The following is a 19,192-nucleotide window of genomic DNA, read 5'->3' on the forward strand; positions in this document are numbered from 1 at the left end:
CTGGAGGCGGCGCCGCCGCCCCGGAGCAGCCTGGGAGCAGGGCGAGCCCCGCTGCTGCCGCCGGGGGGAGCCACCGAGCCCGGGCGGGGACACGCGGGGACCGGGGGCACACCGGGACAGGGGATGCAGGGGGACGGGGGACAGCCGAGCCCGGCCGGACACCTGGCCTTGAGCATCCACACCTCTTCTGGACATCCCCTGCCAGAACACTCCCGGGGGAAGAATTTCTTCCTAATGTTTAATCGAAACCCGCCCCCTTTCAGTTTTTCCTTGTGTGACCTGCCCAAGGCATCGTTCCCCCTGGCCCTGCAACCACGTACCCCATTAAAAGTCCCTGTCCAGCAATCCTGCATCCACTCTAAGCACTGGAAGGGACTCCAGTCTCCTCAGAGCCTTCTCTTCCACAATCTAACACCCCCAGCTCTCAGCCTGTCACCACAGCAGAGATGCTCCAGCCCTTAGTGCATCTTCTTGGCCTCTTCTGAACTCTCTCCAACAGGTGCCCATGGCCCTGCAGGCAGGGATCTCGAGCAGAATAAGGGACAGAACCCCTCTGTCACCTGCTGGCACAGCCCAGGGCAGGGTTGGCTTTCTGGGCAGCGGGCACAGCCCTGGCAGTGCCCCAGGCACAGTCACCGTGCTCAAGCAGCCAACACAAACACACCTGGGGGCAGCTTCCCAAGTCAGGACTGACCACAGCAGCTGTTTGCAGTCTCTGGGTACTTTTCCCCACCAGAAGCTCTTCCTGCCATGTGGCTCAGCCAGGCCAGCTTATTCCCAGGGCAGCTTTGCAGCCTCTTAGCCCAGAGGTGCCCAGCACTCCCTGGTGCCTCCAGCCTTCCTGCCGCACTCAGGCTGACCACAAACCCCCTTCCCCAGGCTGGGACAGCACAAGGGGGGGAAGCAAAACTCACCTGAAATGCTTCCTCCAGGAACCTTCTCCCTAGTCAAGCAGGCACAGAGCATGAGAATATTAATGTAAACCACCACAATTGAAAAAGACAGCAGGTGACCTAACAAAACCTACACGTTTTTGTTATGTTTTCAACACCAAATTGAAAAAGACAGACATACCCTAACAAAATCGACATGTTTTTGTTATGTATTCAACATCAAGTTGAAAAAGACGAGATGTAACCTAACAAAACCTACACGTTTTTATTATTGTTTTCAACATCATTACTGCCTAGCATTAAAACAGCCTTTTCTGGAGCAATATCCCCTGCATCAGGGCAGGGAGTTTTCCTGGGCTGTCCCTTGCTGACAGCTCTGAGCACCTCCAGGAATGGGCAGGTTCCTCAACCCCAGTGCCCAGGTGCCCCTGCCATTCCAGCAGTTGGCATTGCTCCCATTTTAAAGTCAGCTTCTTCCTGGAAAGTGAGCAAAACTCACCTTGTGGCACCACAACTGGGCCTAGAGAGCAGCTGGCAGCTTCCAGAGGCCTGGAAAACACAGATTTTTCACTTTGCATTTTAAAGTGAAAATAGCATCATATTGATTTTACTAAGGCTCAGCCCAGTCACATTTGCTCTGCAGAAGCACCCACTGTCTGGCAGTTTCACACAGTGTGATACAGCTAAGCCTGCCCAGCACCAAAATAGAAGTCAGGTGTCGGGCAGGCAGGAGCTGTGGGGTTTTTAACCCCCCTTCTCCCAAGGCAGCAAGCAGAGGGATCAGGGAAGGCTCCACATCCCTGCAGAGCAGGAGCACAGCCAGCACTCACCTGCATCCCAAGGGCAGCCCTCCCACTGCTCCCTGTGCAGCTGGGCTGTTACTCACCTTTCCACACAAAGGCCTCACCACAACAGAGGAAACCAGAAAACAATGCCAGGCACTTTAAAATAATGAATAGCAATTGTTAAACATCTTTATATAATGCCTAACCAGTTTGGCTGTACAGTTGCCTCCCCCACAAAGCAACAGAGCACTGCGGTCAGACCAACTGCAGCTTTTGCCTTGCTTTTTGGGTGCTTTCCTGATGTTTTTCTAGCCTGTTTGTGTTGGCTAGAAGAGGGATCTGTTGTTCTCAGACACTTTTCCTGTGGTGGGGCTCTGTGGTAGGTGCTCAGCACACCAGCCAGAGCCCAGCCTTTGGGGTTTGACCCCTGCATGTTTCCAAAGGCCAAGGCAATCTGGCTTACCTGGCTCACAGAAAAATAGCTCTATTCTCTTCTCAACATATTGTTACAGGTACAGATGCTCCTCCCCTTTCACCTGAATTAATTGATCAGGAGTGTTGGTCTCACCAGCAGAAGAATCCCTGCAGCTGCACTTGTCCTTACTGCTCCTGTGCCATACAAATTGCAGCCCCTACCCAGTTTAGTTTGAAATGACGATGTCTTAATTTTTTAAAAATTTGCTGGGATTAGAAGCAAAATGCAGGACTTGGACCGTGCTAAAGAATTAAAGGTTAAATAATGAGCTTTAATGCACTGCCACCAGGGACAGAAACCCTCTTCCAGGGAGCTCCCAGACAAAAAGTGCAAGCCCAGCTGGGAAGAGCCCCAGGTGAGTGTCTGGTCTCCCAAACTCAGCCAGAGCAGAGCCAGAGTGTCCTGCTGTGAACCACATTGTTTAGCTCCATCCATCTCCCTCCCTGACCCCGAAGAGCCAGGGCAGGGTCTCACTGGAGCACTCCGGGCAGCTGTCCCCCTGCTGCTGACACAGAGCCTGCGGGGCAGCAAAACCCCATCTCAGCAAAACCAGCCCCGCAGAGAGGAAGCCAACAGCCCTGACTGGGCTTTTTCACAGCCTGGAACCGCCTGCACGGTTCCACTGCTGATTTGGTGGCAATTCAATCGGCTCACGGGTCTTTAGAGGGGAAATCTGTGTTAATGCGCCTTTTACAGCCACGCACGGGCGGAGCTGTGCTCAAAGCGCTCCTGTCCGGACTCCTGGCACTGCTGGCATGCTCTGCCCTGGAAGGGCCCACGAGGGGCAGCTCCCTGTCCGAGGGAGAATTCTGCACCGTACGGCTTGGTCGGAGTCCATCGCCACTTCAATTAGCGCACAAAATCAGCACAAAAACACCCGGCGCATCAGCAGCCAGGGCACGGACGGAGGGACCCGGGGAGAACCTCCCAGCGTGGGTAAAGCCATTAAATCCTCCCACGAAATCGTTCTCCTGGCCTTGTTTCGGCTGTTCTCGGCGATGGGGGTTTCGGAGTTCAGTCCCTGGCAGGGACCGCAGCAGGAGAGGCCGAGCTCCCCTCCGCCCTCGGGACACGCTCTAACACCGGTGTGGTTTTTTTTTTTTTTTCTTTAAACATTTATTTTTCCAGCGTTCTTTGCATCTTCTGCCATCGTGCGGCCATTGGAGGATAAAGCACTGTCTGTAAAACAAGCAACCGGCTTTCCACGTCTTCCAAATATCGCATGGGTTTTTATAACATCCGATGTCGTATGAAGTCAATGGAGATGCATTACTTCTAACCAAGTCATTCCCACCGCCAGACGGGTGCCACAGGTTTGTCTTTAGAGTCGCTACAGCTGGAAGTAGGTCTCGTTAACCCAAGCGTGTGGTTTGGCAGCTAATTTATTGCCAGGGCATGACCTGCCCATTGACTTGGTGCTGCTCACATCGGGCTGGAACATCCGGGAGAAGGCGCTCGCTGCTGAGTGCCACCCACTTCTGAGGCCACTCTGTCCCCCGACAGCCACTGCAGGGCCATCTCCCTCTGGGGAAGGGAGTTGATGCTCAGGGCTGCTCAGTCCCAGCTCTCTGGAGAGAGGCAGGGCTCTGTTGAGAGCCCCAGGTACATCACAGCCTGCCGGGATCACCGGGGGAATGCCAAAGAGAAGCTGACCCCATTTTCCTTCACTTCTCCTGAATGGGACAAATCCTTCACTGATTTGGTGAAACAGGTTTTATAAGAAATGAGAGCATTTTTGCCAGCAGATTCCAGCAGACAAGTCTTGTCCATGCACACCTGAGACTCCCAATCTACCCTGCCAGCACGGGGTGAGCAGCAGGCGCAGGACCAGGAGCTTACTGTGTGAGAACAGCCAAAGCCACCCAAATTCTGCCTCTTCAGAGTCCTACAAGTCCCCTCCTGCCCCTCTGCCTGGGAAAGCCAGCGAGGCTGAGTGTGCCTGGGTGCTCCAGGTGGGATTGCATCACCCTGGCAAACACCCGCGAGGGAGGGAGGCCAGGAGCTGTCTGCAGAGGGTGTGCATGCAGCCCTGCCTCCAGAGCTGCCCTGCAGCCCAGCCCAGCCCTGCAGCACCAGCTCCACACTCCTGCCTCACACCTGGGCCCAACACATCAGCTTCAGGCTCAGGACTGCCCCATGATGTCCTAACCTGCAGCAGGCACTTCTCCTGGGCCTTCCCCAGCAAACACTCCAGATGTTTTTAGTGTAACACAGCAGAGGTTCTACAACAGGAAACAAAAAACCCAAAATACAGGAGGTAAGAAAACACCCAAAATAATGTTGAATAATGGCTTCCCATTACTCAATATACTGAGAGCTGCCTGTTATCACATATATTACAATACCTTGAATGATCTCTTGAAAGTCACCTGGACCCTGGTGTGCTCATCTGAAAAAAGGTGAGCCACTTCCCAACAGTCACTTTTTCATTGGGAAACTTCCACAAGAGCATGCTGGCACCCAGCCCACCCAAGTTAGTCAGAGGGTAGAACCTGCAAGCAGGAGAAAGTGTACATAGCAACCAGCTTCTCAAGTACAAGAAAAACCACCCACCCCAGGCTTTTATCAACCTTAACACCCATTCCAAGGTTTCAAATCCACTTACCTTCTTTACACGTGTTTATTTAGGCCTGTACATAGTACAAGTAGCTTTCAGGCACCCGTGCAACACAGGTCAGAGCCCACACCTCAGCAGTGCCTCCCACAACAAAGCCAAGGAGCTGCTCACCTTTCCTCCAGAGCCGCTGCTCTGCTGGGCTAAGAGATTTATTGTGATTCATTTTCATACCTTTTTCACAAAGCAGGGAGGGCAGAGCTCCATGTGAAAGCCCCTCACCAGCCCAAACCCCAAGCTCTGGGCCCAGGAATCCCCTCCCCTTGCCCTGGCTGTTTATATGCCCCAGGGGTGATGGGATTCACAGATTTACTGTGGGGAATGAGAGTCACCTGCAGGCACCCAACAGGGTGTGATCCATCCCATTTGCCTTTCCAGACACCCATTAACCTGGATCACTTGAAATTAACTCCCTTTACTGCCCTAAATCAGTGTTCAAATTCCAGTGTCTGAGATGCTCTCAAAAACCACTCACTGGCTCCTTCTTCTGTGAATTTGGGTTAGTGAACAAAGAACTGCTAATGTTTTTCACACATCACAAATCTCTGTCTCTTATTTCAGTTATTTTCCTTTGTCAGGCCTGGCTGCTGATGGTTTTGCCACCCCACACTCCCTGATGTGTGGAGCAGACTCACCCTCCCTGTCCTGCCCCTCGGGGCACGGGGCATCCTCACTGCAGCTGCTAGGAGGGCTGATTCCCAAAGGGTGTCTCCATCAGAATCCTGGAGATGGTTATGAAATCCACGATGGTTCCCACTCCCCCGGACACTCTAATGTATGTGGGGAAAATGGGAGAACCCACAGAGTTTAGTTTTATTGAGAAAAAGCAGCAGTGGATGTAGAGCAGCAGAGGTGCCAGTACTCTCAACAAGAGCTTGCAGTGGGGAGCCTCCTGCCCTGCCCATGTGTGTGGGGCAAACCAGGGGCTCTCAGAGGAGGTTTCAGAGTCAAGATCACCCCCATCCTCTTCTGGGGGGCTATAACATGAAGTGTAGTTGCTGGCTAAGCCCAGCCAGCGTGCAGAAAGTGAAATGTAATGACATTGGAGAAAGCACAGCAGGGCCGCGGGGGGAACTAGAGGGGCTGAGAGCCTCAGCCCATGGACCCATGTTCCAGGCTCTGCTGCAGGCCCTGTGCTGCCTGGAAGGACCGGGGGTGTCCTGTTCACAGGAGGACTTGGCAGGGTTTTGGGCACTGACCAAGCAGTGCTCTTCACGAAAGAGCAGCAGGCTCACTGCTCAACTTCCAGCACACAGGTTTGAATGCTGATAGTGATCACAGCCGTCAGGAAACAATCCCATTGTGCAAAGCAGCCTCGGTAAGAGGGCGTGGGAGGTGTATTCCCACAGGCACTTGCTGAAACATCTCCTCATCTTCTCCTGGCAGCACACAAAGAGCCATCGACTTGGGCAGAGCTCAGCCAGGCTCAGACTCCTCCATCTCTGGCTCTCTCCATCCCTCAGGCTCAGGAGGACCCAGGCTGTGGACAGAGCTGCTGGTGACCCTGCTGGCACACGTGGGTCTCTGAGAGAGCAGCACAGAAGTGCAGAAGTGCAGCACTCACACACCACCTTACAGCAATGCAGCCACAGCCCAGGCTGAGGCACCACGACAGTGCTGTGCCACCAGGCACAATATTTTGCCTGCCCTGGTGCTCCTGAGTCAGCTTCTCTGGAAACTGGGAGAGAAGGATGTGCTAGATAATATCCAAGTGCTGAAAGGCAGAGCAGGGCTGTGTCACCCAGCTGGCTCCCTGTAGAAAGTGCTGTTGATGCTATGCACAAGAGATAGAAAATGTGTCTCTCCTGAGCAGCTGCTGAGGCACTGCTTCCTGCTTCCAGCACGTTTGGAGCTCCAGCATTTTCCAACAAACACGAAATTCATGGGAGGGTGCCACTCACCACCATCTCCTTTTTGGTCCTCACTTTGTCCTGTACCCACAGCACCCACACCCCAGGGAACTCCAGCAGACAGACAGGGATTACTGAAAGTGCTGTATTTACAGGGCAGTATTCACTTCTGCTGCTGTTATTTACAGTTTATTTACAAATAACCCCTGTAGTCACCAACAGCTGAATACAGCAGAGTCAGACAGAGCTTTATGGCAGGCTGGCAAGGCAGAGCAGCCAGTTTCTCTTCCTTTCCCTTTCCAGCCCTGCCAAGGGAAAGGCTTCCCTGATTTGCCTTCCCCTGGACGGCAGAGGCAGCTCCTGTTAATGAGTAACGCGGGAGCAGAGGTGACTAACGCACACCTCAGCTTCCAACGCTGCTTGCTGCAGGTGTCACGGGAAAAACACCAACCCGGGCTGCAGGTGGAGCATTTCCAGGGCTGAGGGCAGCTTTCCCCACCGTGTCACAGGCTGGGCTTGGACGGGTGTGCTGCTCTCCTCCTGGGTCACGGCAGGGGCCACCTGGGGCAGCAGAGGCTGCCAGCGACAGTGTCTGTCCCTCCTGGAAGGGTGGCAGGGTCAGCAGGACCGCTCCTGGGGATGGAGCCTCCGCCACCAGCTGCCTTTGAACTTCGATGTTCGCTGATGGGCTGCAGGGTGCACAAGCACGGGCACCACCCTCCTGCAGTGTGGGAACAGGGTCCTGACAGCCCTGCCAGATGTGGAGCTGCTCTGCAGAGCGCCCGGGGCTGCCCTCCCTCCTTCAGCTGCAGGGAACCAGGCAGCAGGCAGGGAGAGCCGGGCCAGGTCAGCCCTGAGCTGCAAAGACAGCTTTCCCCGGGCACAGGTCCCTTCAAGAGACAAGCTTTCCCCTGGTGTTTGCTCGGATCTTCCTCTCCTGCACAGGCTAATCCGGGCTTAGACGGAGTCTTCCAGGGAATACGAACAGGGGGCAGCAGGGGGCTGGCTGTTCCCTTTTCACTCGGGCTTGCAGCCCGGCTGCCAGAGGCATCTTACAAAGGGACTTTTGGCTCGCCCCTCTGGATCCCTGGTTTTCAAGCCACGCAGGGGACAAAGATGCAGTTCATGCCCCAGGACCCATTTCCCAGCTCTGCCAGCCCTGGCCGAGCACCCGGCAGCTCTGCAGGAGTGTGGGGCCCACTGGCCCTGCAGCCTGGCTCCTCTGGGACCACGGCCCGTGCTCGGTGCCTCCCTCCCTGCTCAGGGGGCGATGGCCGATGGCTGCTTCCTCTGCTCCTGCCTCATCTTCAGAGCCAGCATCGCCCGGCGGTACAAATCTGGGAACAAGGGGGCACTCAGGCCCTGACCTGGGACCAGCCCCAGGGCCCAGCTGCAGCCTGTGCTGAGCGAGGGCTGCAAGGACAGCCCAGCCCCCCTCGGGGGGGCTCCCTGCATCCCACCCCACAGCAGAGACAGCAGCATCTGCCCCCGCAGCAGCCCCCCAGCCCTGCAGCAGCACTTGACTGTCCCCATGTCCCCACACCAAGCCCCCCGTGGCCAAGTGTCCCTGCACAGCTCACAGCCCGCTGCCAGCAGGCCAGACCCCTGATGCTTTCAGCAAAATCTGTCCTGGGAAATACCAACCAAAGGTGCTTGAGACCTCCTCACGCTGCTGCTCCAGAGAAGGTTCCCGTGACTTGATTTTATTCTTGATTTTCTTCTTTTTTTTCTTTTTCATACCCTGTGCTGAATAGAGAAATACAAAATTTCAGGCACCACACACCTGAGCAAGGGTGCCTTTGTCACCAAGCCAGCTGACAGGAGTGCTGGTGGCAGGTGTGCTGTCCTCCAGGGCACCATCCCCTGTGGAGATGCTCAGGTGCCTCTCCTCTTCCCCTCTGGATTCCTGTGACCTGGCTCTGCACTCAGCTGATCTGCAAGCAAAGCTGATGGAGGTGGCGGCCACCAGTGGTCCAATATTGGGTCAGGTTTCCAGGCCTGGCCACCTCCCTGTGGGGTGGCTCTGTGGTCCTGCAGAGCTGGCAGCCACCCACAGACCCCTCTCACCTGGGAGGGAGGTGGCCATCCCGATGGCTGTGGGCTCCTCCTGCCCGACCCTGTTGGGGAGCAGCAGCCCCCCGGCAGCCCCTACTCCCGGCCCCTCCGGCTCTTCAGCTGGGCTTGGCTGCCCCAAGCCCTTCTTCTTCACCTTCACCTTCCTCTTCCTCCTCCTGGGGCCCTTAGCGCTCTCCTCCTGGGCAGGGAAAGGGGGATGAGGAGCGGGTGGCAGAGCCCCTCTTGCACCCCGTCCATCCCGGGTCCCACTCCCTCGCTCACTCACCAGGGGCAGGAGGCGGCAGACGGGGCGCACCGCCCGGGGCTCCCCGTTCTTCCCCGCGCCCTCCCGAGCATCCTCCCCGGGGCGCGCCCGGTCCCTGCGGGAGGGAGCACAGCGGGGTGAGGACGAGCGCTGCGGGGAGAGCAAGGGGCCAGGGACAGGCTGACGGAGCCCCGCACCCACCTGCGGGCGGGCGGGCGGCCGCGGGCGGCCCGCGGGGCAGGCGGCACCGGGGCGGCGTCCGGCGGGGCGGGGGAGGCGGCGGCGGCGCGGAGGAGCCAGCGCAGCCCCTGCAGGGTGGTGCGGGCCGGGCCGGCGGGGGGGACCCGCTTGGCGACACAGGGCTCCTGCGGGAGGGCGGGCGGGGATCAGAGCAGGCAGCGCCGGGCGGGGGCAGCGGCAGCGGCAGCGGAGCCGGCCCCGCACTCACGATGCGGCACGGAGAGCGGTTCTCGTTGACCAGGCGCTCCAGGCACAGCCGCTCGATCAGCTCGCAGGGCAGCAGCGCGGCCGGCGTGTCCTGCTTGTTGGCCAGCCTGGGGCACGGGAGGAGCCGCCGTCACCGCAGCCTCGGTCCCCGTGCCTCGCCGGGGAGGCTGTGCCTTTATCCCGGGCTGCCTGCGCTTAGGTGAAGCATTGCCCCAGCCTCACCTGGCAGCGGAGCCCCCTCCTCACCTCCTCCCCACGGATGCTCCCATCTCCCAAGCACTGCTGGGGTCCTCACGTCCCCTCGCCCCCCGACAGCTCCCGGGGCACCACACCCCGCAGCAGCCCACAGACCCCGCCGCAGGGTCCCGCTCCCCCCTCACCCCCAGCTCACAGCTTGCCTCCCAATCTTACAGCAAGAGCGGCTTCCCGGAGGCATCAGGGTGGCTCAGGACGCGGCTCAGGACCTTGCGGGCCTCCTCCACCCGTGCCAGGTCCCCGGAGTCCAGCACGAAGAGGAGCCCGTGTGCCTCGCTGTAGTGGCTGCGCCAGGCGCTGCGGGAGCGCTGTGCCCCGGGCAGCTCCAGCAGCGTCACCTCGAACCTGTCCACCCGCAGGCGGCTCTGGCCGGGCTGCTCCCCGGGCAGCACCTCCCCGGCCAGCGCTGGGGTGGGGAGAGCGCACAGAGCTGGCTCGGGGGTCCAGGAGCGTCCCTGTGCCGGGCGCCCCTCTGCCCCGGCCACATCCCCGCTCCCACCCCAGGCCGTGCCCTGCGCACCTCCCCGGAACAGCCCTGGAGTTCAGGAGCCTCGGCCCTTTGGTTTCAGAGGACCACGAAGCTGCTGCCCCCGTCTGGGGTGTCTCGGGGCCGTGCCCCTCCTCACCTCTCTCTATGTCCGTGATGACGGAGGTTTTCCCTGCATTGTCCAGCCCCATGACAAGGAGGTTCACCTTCCTGGGGAGCAACAACAGCAGGTGAGCACCCCAAAAAAGGCTGTGCTCCCTGGGGTGACAGCTGCTGTCCCCCAGGCAGAAGACCCTGCCCTTGGCAGCTACATTTCAGCCAGGAGAGGGGCAGGATGGTGACACAGGCTCTGTCTCAGCTGGGGACAAGCGCAGGGACCATCCCTGGTGCAAGAGAGAGGGTGAGGACAGGCACGAGTGCCTGGAGCCACTCCAACACCATGGGAGAGGCACACTGCAGAGCCTCCAAGGTGCTTCCTATGGCAAGGATTTATTTTCAAAGCATGCAGGATTAAGCAATTATGTGCACAGGCCAGCATGATCCTTCCTGATAGGCAGTCAATGATTACACCTTCCTTGCAGTAAATTTTGAGTTACACAGGTAGGGAAAAGTTGCAAGGATGATTTTATGAGTTTCTGCCTGGACTCAGGTGTTTTTCCTGTTGCTGAACAGTCCTGTCCTCTCTCCAGAAATGTGATCCACCAGAGCCACACAGGCAACCCTTTCTCTGTCACTGACAAGCCACTACAGTTATCTGCAATACCATTTTCTTCCCTGAACATATAGAGCAGGTGGCACAGCTCCACCTCCAGAATTACAGCAGCTAAGGTAAGGTGTCCTCTCTGGAGGGAGAGGAGCATAAAGCTCCTTGCAGTGCTGTCCCAGGGAATTAGCCTGGATGTCCTGACACATGCAAACAAGGCAGGTGTTTGAGTTCATCCTCCCCAGCTTTCCTGGGGAGCTGCTGACTCTGCAGAGCCAGAATCCCCCTGGAGCCATCCCTGCACTGCCTCCCTGCTCAGCCTGCTTCCCTGCCTGCCAGCTCCTGCCCGCTGCAGGGGCAGCAAGGGCACACGTGTGCCCTGCTCAGCAGTCTGGGGACACTTCAGGCACCTGTCTGCCCCTGTCACCACCCTGGTGACACTCGAAACACACGGGTAAATATTGTCACCCCTGGGAGCCCCGGGAGTGGGCACAGGGACCTACCTGACGGGCTCCTGTATGGCCTGCAGCCACGACCAGCAGTGGGAGAAGAGGTGGAACATGGTCTGCAGCCCTGCGCAGAGGGGTGGCCTCTCTGCAGCACCTACGAAGGGAGCACGTGTCCCTGTGCTTCATCCTCCTCTGGGCTCTCTCTTCAGGGCAGGGAACATCTCATCCGGGGTGCCCAGTCCCATGGCACAGCACTGCTGCCTTCTGTCTGGTGTGCACCAGCCAAGCCTGGAGAAAAATCCGTCCTGGGCAATACCCCATGGGCACAGACCCTGCTCTCACTGCCCCTCACATCAGGGGTGCCACTCAGTCTCTCACCTGCTCATCCCCTCTGCTCACATGCCCTTTGCCTAGCAGCTGCTTAAACCTAATCTGGATTTAAATTACTTACTCCTGCAGGCTCCTTAATCCGGGTGGGTCGGGACACGGCTCTGGTGGCACTGCCAGCCCCGCTGGGTGGCATGGCACTGACTGACTCCCCCTGCCCCGCTGGGTGGCATGGCACTGACTGACTCCCCCTGCTCCACTGGGTGGCATGGCACTGACTCAGCCACCCCACTGCAGCCTCGTGTCCCCATCGCTGCTGGACGTGGCTTGTGATGGGGACACAGCCTGACAGCCACGTGGGCTGAGCTAGGGGGTCCTCGAAGGAGCAGCATCTCTGCCTTCCCCCTGCCTGATCCCTGAGGGGATGTTTGTCTGCAGCCCCTCACAGGGGATGTGTGCACAGCTCTGCTGCTCACCCAGGGTCCCCCCTGAGCCAGGCTGGGGGACATCACTGCTCACTGCTTGTGGTTTGTGCCCTAGCAAGGACACAGAGTGCCCTGTGCTGCCTGGGGTGGAAACAGCAACCAGCCCCAGCAGGAGTCTGGCTGGGAGCAGGGAAGTGCTGGAGACCCTCAGACCACAGGGCAGAGAGTGGAGGAAAAAAAGCTCCAGCTCCTTGATCTTCATCTCTGAAGCTCTTATCTTGCTTCTCAGGTTTCCTGCTTCTTTTCCCAGCCAGAGCTGCCCTCCCTGGCTTGCTGCCACTGATGTGTGTGGAGAAGTCACACAGGGATGTCTGAGCTGCAGGAGCTCTGGGTGGGGGAAGTGGAGCCAAGAGGGACAAAGACATGAGATCCTTCAAAAGCCATGCCCAGGAGCAAACAGGGAGCCTGCTGCCTCACATCAGTGTGTGCTAGAGCACTCAGCACCAGCAGCACTGCCTCGAGCAGCTGAGCACCAGCCAGGAGCCAAAGATGCTGAGACACTGCCCTGGCCCCAGGGGTGCCAGCCCAGCATGGACACGGCCCCAAGCTCTTCTCCACAGCCCCAAGCCCTTCCCTCCAGCCCCAGGCTCTTCTCCCCAGCCCCACACACTGTTGGGAACTCGGCACCTGTCCTGGGCAAGGGAGAGGCCCCAGCTCCGTGCCAGGGGCAGGCAGCCATGCATGGTTAGTGGTTGGTGAAGTTGCTGTTCTGATATCACAGCCAGATGCCATGTTTGGGGTGACTGGTCACCCCTGTGCTGCTGGTGGCAGGGCAGTGGCAGCAGCTCCCTGTCCCCATCCTGGTGGCCTTTCCTGGTTTCTCTGTGCCTGTGGCAGCAGCCTGCAGGGCCTGGTTCACACCCAGCACGGGCTGCGAGGCTTTTTGCAGAATTAGCTGGATGAGGGCTGGAATGACTCGCTCCAAGTGTCAGCTCCTGCCCCTGTGTTTAGGGGTGGCACTGCCAGGGGACAGCCCAGCAGGGACAGGAATGTGCTGAAAGATGACCACAGGTGCTATAAATAGGGAAGTGCCATGTGTCAGGCAGCAGGATCTGATCTCCCTCTGGCACCAACGGATTTCCAGACATCTCTGAACACTTGGGGTGCCACTGCTTTTAAAACAAGTGTCCAAAATCCCTGGTGAGACTGGAGCTGAGGACAGGAAAACCCCTCAGGAGCCTGAGGCAGCTCCAGGTCACGACTCCCACTGCACACACACAGGATCAACAGCCAGGAAAACCTCAAAATCCACCCCAAATCTGGTGAAACCCACAGCCAGCTCCAGGGAAGTGGCACGAGGGCCGAGCCCACATCGATGTGAGCTCTGCCGGGGCTGTGCTCAGGTTACGAGTGGGCAGCTGGCCCTGTGCCCACCCCTGCCAGCCAGAGTGCAGCCACACACACACCCCTGCCAGGGCCACTGGGCCTCCCCAGGCGGTGCCAGCGGGGACCCGCAGCAGCCATTCTCGTTTCCTTGGTGACTGTTGCCAGGTGAGAAACTCTAAGGCAGAATTTATTATCTTGGCAGATAAATGAAGATGTTCCTGCCCAGAGCTGTGACCAGCCCGTGCCCCGTGCTGGGCAGGACCCTCTAGTGCTGCCAGCAGCAGCAGGAGCCCCCGGGGAGGGCAGTGCCCGGGGTGCCGGGGCTGGCATCGCTGCCCGGAAGGCAGCACGTGCTCCGGGGCTATTCCTGCCCGCTGGAGAGCCGCAGGAGAGGGAGCGAGGCGGGACCACGGGCAGCACCGAGAGGCGCAGACGGCCGCGGGCTGGCGGGCTGCCCTGCCTCGGCTTCACGAGACCCCGTGAGTATACGGGGGGCACACGGGAACCCCCCTGGCACCCCGGGCAAGCAGCAGAGCTGGGGGGATGGCTGGGGAGATTGGACCTGGGGAATGATGGTTTGCAAGGGAACACAGAGGGCAGAGCTATAGGGGCAGCCTGCAGCCTGGAGAGCCTTGAGCTGAGCTGGCACCGAAGCCAAGGTGATGGCAGAGACCAAAAATTCCTGGCAGAATTATGAGCAAGCTGTTCTGCTTTGCCTGGAACCGCATCAGCTCTGCCCGAAAAGGGACCTGTGGTGGGCAAGGACACACTCAGGCTTTGAGGAGAGACTCATCTCTCTGTTTAATGTGTCCTATGACAGCGCTCTGAGCTGGCAGGAATGCAAACAGCCACATTGTCCCTTTAAATCCAGCACAGCGCTGGTGGCTAACGATAACCCCGGATCACAGCAGCTCCCAAATCCCACCAGCTAATTACAGGCACACACCCGCAGCCAGGCTGGGAACACAGGATATTTACAGCCTGTGACACCGAGACCTCTTGCTGAGGAACTGGGGCACCGTGGAGGTTTGCTGGCAGGGCACTGGGGACAGAGCAGGGTTTGCACCCTGCTGCCATGCAAACATTGTGGGCAGCCTTCCCCGAGCTCTTTTGGATAAGGGAGATGGTTTCTCCAGAGTGTTCTTTGCTTCCCACGCTGGTACCATCACCCAGGGGCAGGGGCAGGGGCAGGGGCAGGCAGGAAGCATGCAGGGAGCTGTTTGCTTTTCACCCCGTTCCTGGCAGGGAGCTTCCAGCCAAAGCATACACACATTTCTAGGAGAGGCTTGGGTCTGGGCGCTCTGTTGGCTCTGCTCCCTGCTGCAGGACGAGCTGGCCCCTTGTTCCTTGTCCCATGCTCACTCTGGGAAGCCCCTGCCATGGCCACAAGCCCTACCCAGGCTCCTGCACTGGTTTTTTTGAGAGCATTCTGGTGCTCCTGCTGCCTTCCTGTGTGGGGGAGAGGAGAGTATCAACTGTTCCTCCTGCCTGCCAGGATGCCCAGGGCACACGCAGGCACAGCCTGGCTGGGTTAGCACTGTGCCAGGGCTGTATACTCTTACAGCAGGGACCAGGGGAATCAGTTAATTAAAGGTAATTTTAACTCTTCCTGCCTGGTTTAGTGTTACAGCATCACCCACTGCCTGTGCTGGGACAGTAGCCAAGGAGGCATGACTCCAAAATGTGCAATTATCACAAAGATCTATAAATGCACCCAAAGGTAACTCTGCTTTCTTGGTAAAGAATTGAGGTGTGAGGCAGCTGACGTGGCCTGTGCTGTGCCTGTGACATCCTCTGGCAGCACGGAGCCCGAGCCCAGATCCAGTGGGCTCAGCACAGCCTCCAGGGAGCTTTAGAGGGATGAGGGGCTCAGCACAGACACCAGATTCTCTCCCAGCAGGGTCAGAGTGAGGCTGCATGAGGAACTGGAGTGCTGAAAGCCGTCGCATGATGAAGCAAATGGAATAAATATTTCCCCAACCAGAAACGATTCCACAGACTGCTGGGGCAGGGAAAAATACAGCTGAGTTACTGTGAAAGCAATACAAAATCCAAACAGTCCAGGCGGTGGAAACCAGTCATTTGCAAAGATATTTCCAAACTGAGTCAAGAATTCCCGGCTCACAGATTGCTGGGAAGCTCCCAGCCCTGCTGGTAGGGCAGCGTGGCTGCACTGAGGGGACAAAACTGTGTCCCCCTCTCACACAGCCATCAGGCTGGGGGACACTGTGATTGCCACTTCACCCAGCCCACAGGGCTGAGCCACACGTCCCCCCTGTCACTCCCTGGGCACCAGCTGGGTTTGTGGTGCTCCATCCCAGCACAGACTGTGCTCCTGAGCTGCTCCCAGGTCTGAAGGCAGCCTGGCCACCCCCACTCCCCTGCTGCTCCTCCACCTCTGTGTGCAGGGCTATATTTGGGAAGGCAGCAGAGTGCTGGGCATGTTCCAACGAGCACCCTGGGAGTGGTGTCTGCTCTGGGTCCTAGAGAGGAGAGCTGGGGGAGCACGCTGGCAGCTCTCCCCACCTGGGCTCTTTAAGAGCCTGGCTCGGTGCTCTCTGTCTTTTCCAAACAATTTTCTCTTCTCCTTTTACAGGAGCTGAGCCGCCAGGCAGGCATGTGTAAAGCAGACAGGGCTATTTTGAGACTGAGAGCCAGTGAGGAAGCTTGCTCCCACCCCACGTACAGCCCAGGCTCCCACACACAAATGCCCTGGCAGCTCCAAGGGGCTGGGAAAGCTGCACAGCAAACCCTGAGGTTCCACACAGTGGGCAGCCACCACCACCACTGCCCTTTCTGCAAGGGTGCTCTGTGAACACTGGGATTAAAACAATATTATGGAGGCTGGGATTCAGAAATTAATGAAGCTGGGATGCTGTCCAGGGCAGGGCAGGCACTTGTGGAGCCAGGAAAAATGACATTTGCACGTGGTAGTGAGACTCAGGCTGGTGCCTTGGGCACCCCCAATGATCCTTGTGGGTCCCTTCCAGCTCAGGAGATTCTGTGATTCCATTATTCTGTGATTCTGTAATTCTGTGATTCTGTGATTCCATGGTTCTGTGATTCCATGTCACTTCACATCCACCAGCCCAGGGGCTGTTCTGCTTCTGGGAGGTTCCAGAGTGAGGGGCAGTCAGCAGCCACCAGCCCTGCTGGTCCAGAATGAGCCACTGTAGAGAGGGGACACCTGGGTAGGATGTCCCAGCACGTGGCCTGGCCTGTGGCAGCTCTGGCTCAGGCAGTGTCTCTGTGGCAGGGGTGTCCCAGGGTGTCTGTGCAGCTCTGGCTCAGGCAGTGTCTCTGTGGCAGGGGTGTCCCAGGGTGTCTGTGCAGCTCTGGCTCAGGCAGTGTCTCTGTGGCAGGGGTGTCCAGGGTGTCTGTGCAGCCCCAGCTGTGCTGGGCTCACAGGCAGAGGTGTGGGCGTGGGGTTGGCAGGGACAGGGAGTGGCAGTGGGACAGGAGCTCTGGCTGATGCTATCTGTGACCCACATCACTTTTATGGTCTGTCTGCTGTTTACAGCACAGAGGACAGGTGGGGTCAGGCTGTAGAGGTGACTCACAGCTGCTCCCTGCTTGGGACAGAAAATGGGATAATAACTGGTGTGGAAAACGCTGTGAGGCTTTGTCTCTCCACTCCTCTTGGTGGCTGCTGGGGCTTACGGATACAGCACTGGAATTCTTGCTTGTTAACAGTTGCTCTTAAATATTTCGTCATGAAGCAGGGGAAGCTGAAATTAAAAACACGATGAGTCGAAGCCCAGGCATTGCTCAGCCGAGGGCTTGGTGACCTGCCAGACTCCTGGGGAATGCTTTTAATTTGGATAAGTGGAAGTTGCATAAATGGTACAAACGGCACGCTGCTCTTGCTGCTCATGCAGAGCCGTGGGTGCAGTTGGCAGTGCCACAGGATGTGTTGTTGCTGGCTGAGCACCCAGCCAGGCACAGCTGCTCCCGTGCACATCTCCCAGCCTGGCTGGCCACTGTCACCAGTCAGCCTGGACACTGCTGCCTTCACCCTCTGCCCTGCCAGAGGTTTTTTTTGGAGAGGCTGTTTTCCAAAAACAGCTTGAAAATATGTAACTGTCATACCAGAGCTGAGTGGTCACACACAGCTCTCCCATCCCTGCCAGTCAGGCCGGTCCCCATGAGCTCATGGGGTTTGTGGTTTCCCAAAGCAGCTGCTCAGCTCGGAAGGAACAGCTCTGAGCAGCTGCAGGGACAGGGATTGCTTCTGTGTGGGAGCTGTTGCTGGGGGAGGTATGGCCTCCAAAGTCTCAGGCAGTTTTATTCTCAGCTCTCCTGCCGATAAGCCCTGGAAATGCTTCCAGCCTGGTGAAATGGGGAAAACTCCGGTGCGTGTGGTTTGGGAGGTTTTGTGCTTTTGGCTGGCATGGGGCAGGTGAGTGGACAGTGTCTCTGTTCCCAATGTGGGCACCTCCTTGCGAGCTGGCCTAGAGGCTGAGGGCTGAGCACTGAGAGCCTTTTACAAGTTACCTAAAAATTCCTGGTCTGCCTGAACTGGGGAAAACTGAGCAGAGTCAAACCCTTTTTGCCTTGTCCCAGGTGTCCCAGCCAGGCAGCGTCTGCCCAGGCTGACTGAGGGATCTGGCAGGCAGCGGGTGCTCAGCCAAGACAGCGTGTGTTCATCCCCCTGTGCCCACCCCACTGCTCCTGGGGAAAGGTGGGCAGGGCTGGAGCTGGGGGCAGCGTGAGCCGGGCACAGCAGGGACCCCATGGCCACGGAGGTGGGCACAGCCCAGCCAGCCTTGTGTTCCCACCACTGGGCAGGTGACCAAGGGGGGACAGACAGAGGGAGGGGGCTGAGCGCTGGCAGGTTTGGCTCTGTCAGTGAGTCCACATATCCCAAAGCACTCTTGCTCAGCCGTAGCACAAGGTTACAGCTGGAGGCAGGATATCCATGACACAGGAGACACATCTCCCATGTAAAAACGCTCCCAAATCTCGATACACACACCAGGCACCACACCTGAAGGTGTCCCTGACACAGCTTGTCTTGCAGGATACCAGAATGTTCCCTGCCTGACAACACCCTCCCTCCCACATGCTGCCCATCGAGCACAGGGGCATGTGGTGCCGTTTCTGGGTCTGGAGCTGGGGTCAGGCCCCACATCTGAGGTGCTGCTGGGTGCAGGCAGCTCTCTGGCAGCTGTCTGGTTCAGGCAAGGCTGGCACCCACACTGGCATCCTTGCTGCCGCACAGAGGGAGCCCAGTGTTGCTGGGGCTACCAAACAATTCTGTCCTGGTGGGATCCTCCGTGTGCTGCTGCAGCTTGGGGTGTTGGCAACTTCCAGTAATTGACTGGGCCTGGACTTGACAGGGGGGTCCCGGGGAGGGCTCCAAAGTTTCAAGGGCACACACGAGGGGTAGCACGGGGAGTGTCCCGTGTATCTGGGGCAGGGGGGTCCCGATGCGGGTGCTGCGGGGGCTCTGGGCTGTGGGTCCTGGCCATGGGGCTGTCCCGGGGAGGCGCTCCCTGCAGAGATGGGGAGCCCTCGGCAGAAGGTCCCGGTCCGAGACAGGGGTGTGGGGGCAGAGGGGCAGGTGGGGCTGTCCTGGAGCAGGGACCTCCACACCTGGTGAGGGACAGGGCACAGCAGCGAGGGGGGTCCCGGAGCAGGAGGGTGGTGGGCAGGGCAGGGCTGCGGCACCGGGAGCGGGGAGCCTGGGCTGGAGGATATGGACGGGGGGGGGATGCCCGGCCCGTGCAGCCCGGGCCGAGGGCTCGGGGCGCTCCCGGAGCGCTCCCGGAGCGGA

The 19,192-nt window shown here is 58.4% G+C and overlaps 1 protein-coding gene and 1 long non-coding RNA gene across 2 annotated transcripts; both read right to left on the reverse strand.

Moving 5' to 3' along the window:
* Window positions 1–6,844: 6,844 nt before the first annotated feature.
* Window positions 6,845–8,865, reverse strand: LOC127059615 (uncharacterized). The gene is made up of 3 exons (XR_007777611.1): window positions 8,685–8,865; window positions 8,262–8,363; window positions 6,845–7,954 (listed from the first exon to the last, which is right to left on the reverse strand). It is a non-coding gene; the product is annotated as an uncharacterized LOC127059615 (long non-coding RNA).
* An 85-nt stretch (window positions 8,866–8,950) lies between these two features.
* Window positions 8,951–10,370, reverse strand: ARL13A (ADP ribosylation factor like GTPase 13A). Its single transcript, XM_050974577.1, has 4 exons — window positions 10,266–10,370; window positions 9,796–10,045; window positions 9,139–9,491; window positions 8,951–9,087 (listed from the first exon to the last, which is right to left on the reverse strand). Exons 1-4 carry the CDS (start codon window positions 10,315–10,317, stop codon window positions 8,951–8,953), a joined length of 792 nt encoding a protein of 263 aa, XP_050830534.1. The 5' UTR covers window positions 10,318–10,370.
* Between the last annotated feature and the right edge of the window lie 8,822 nt (window positions 10,371–19,192).

The sequence above is a fragment of the Serinus canaria genome, chromosome 4A, assembly GCF_022539315.1.
Source record: "Serinus canaria isolate serCan28SL12 chromosome 4A, serCan2020, whole genome shotgun sequence".
NCBI classification, from domain to species: Eukaryota; Metazoa; Chordata; class Aves; order Passeriformes; family Fringillidae; genus Serinus; species Serinus canaria.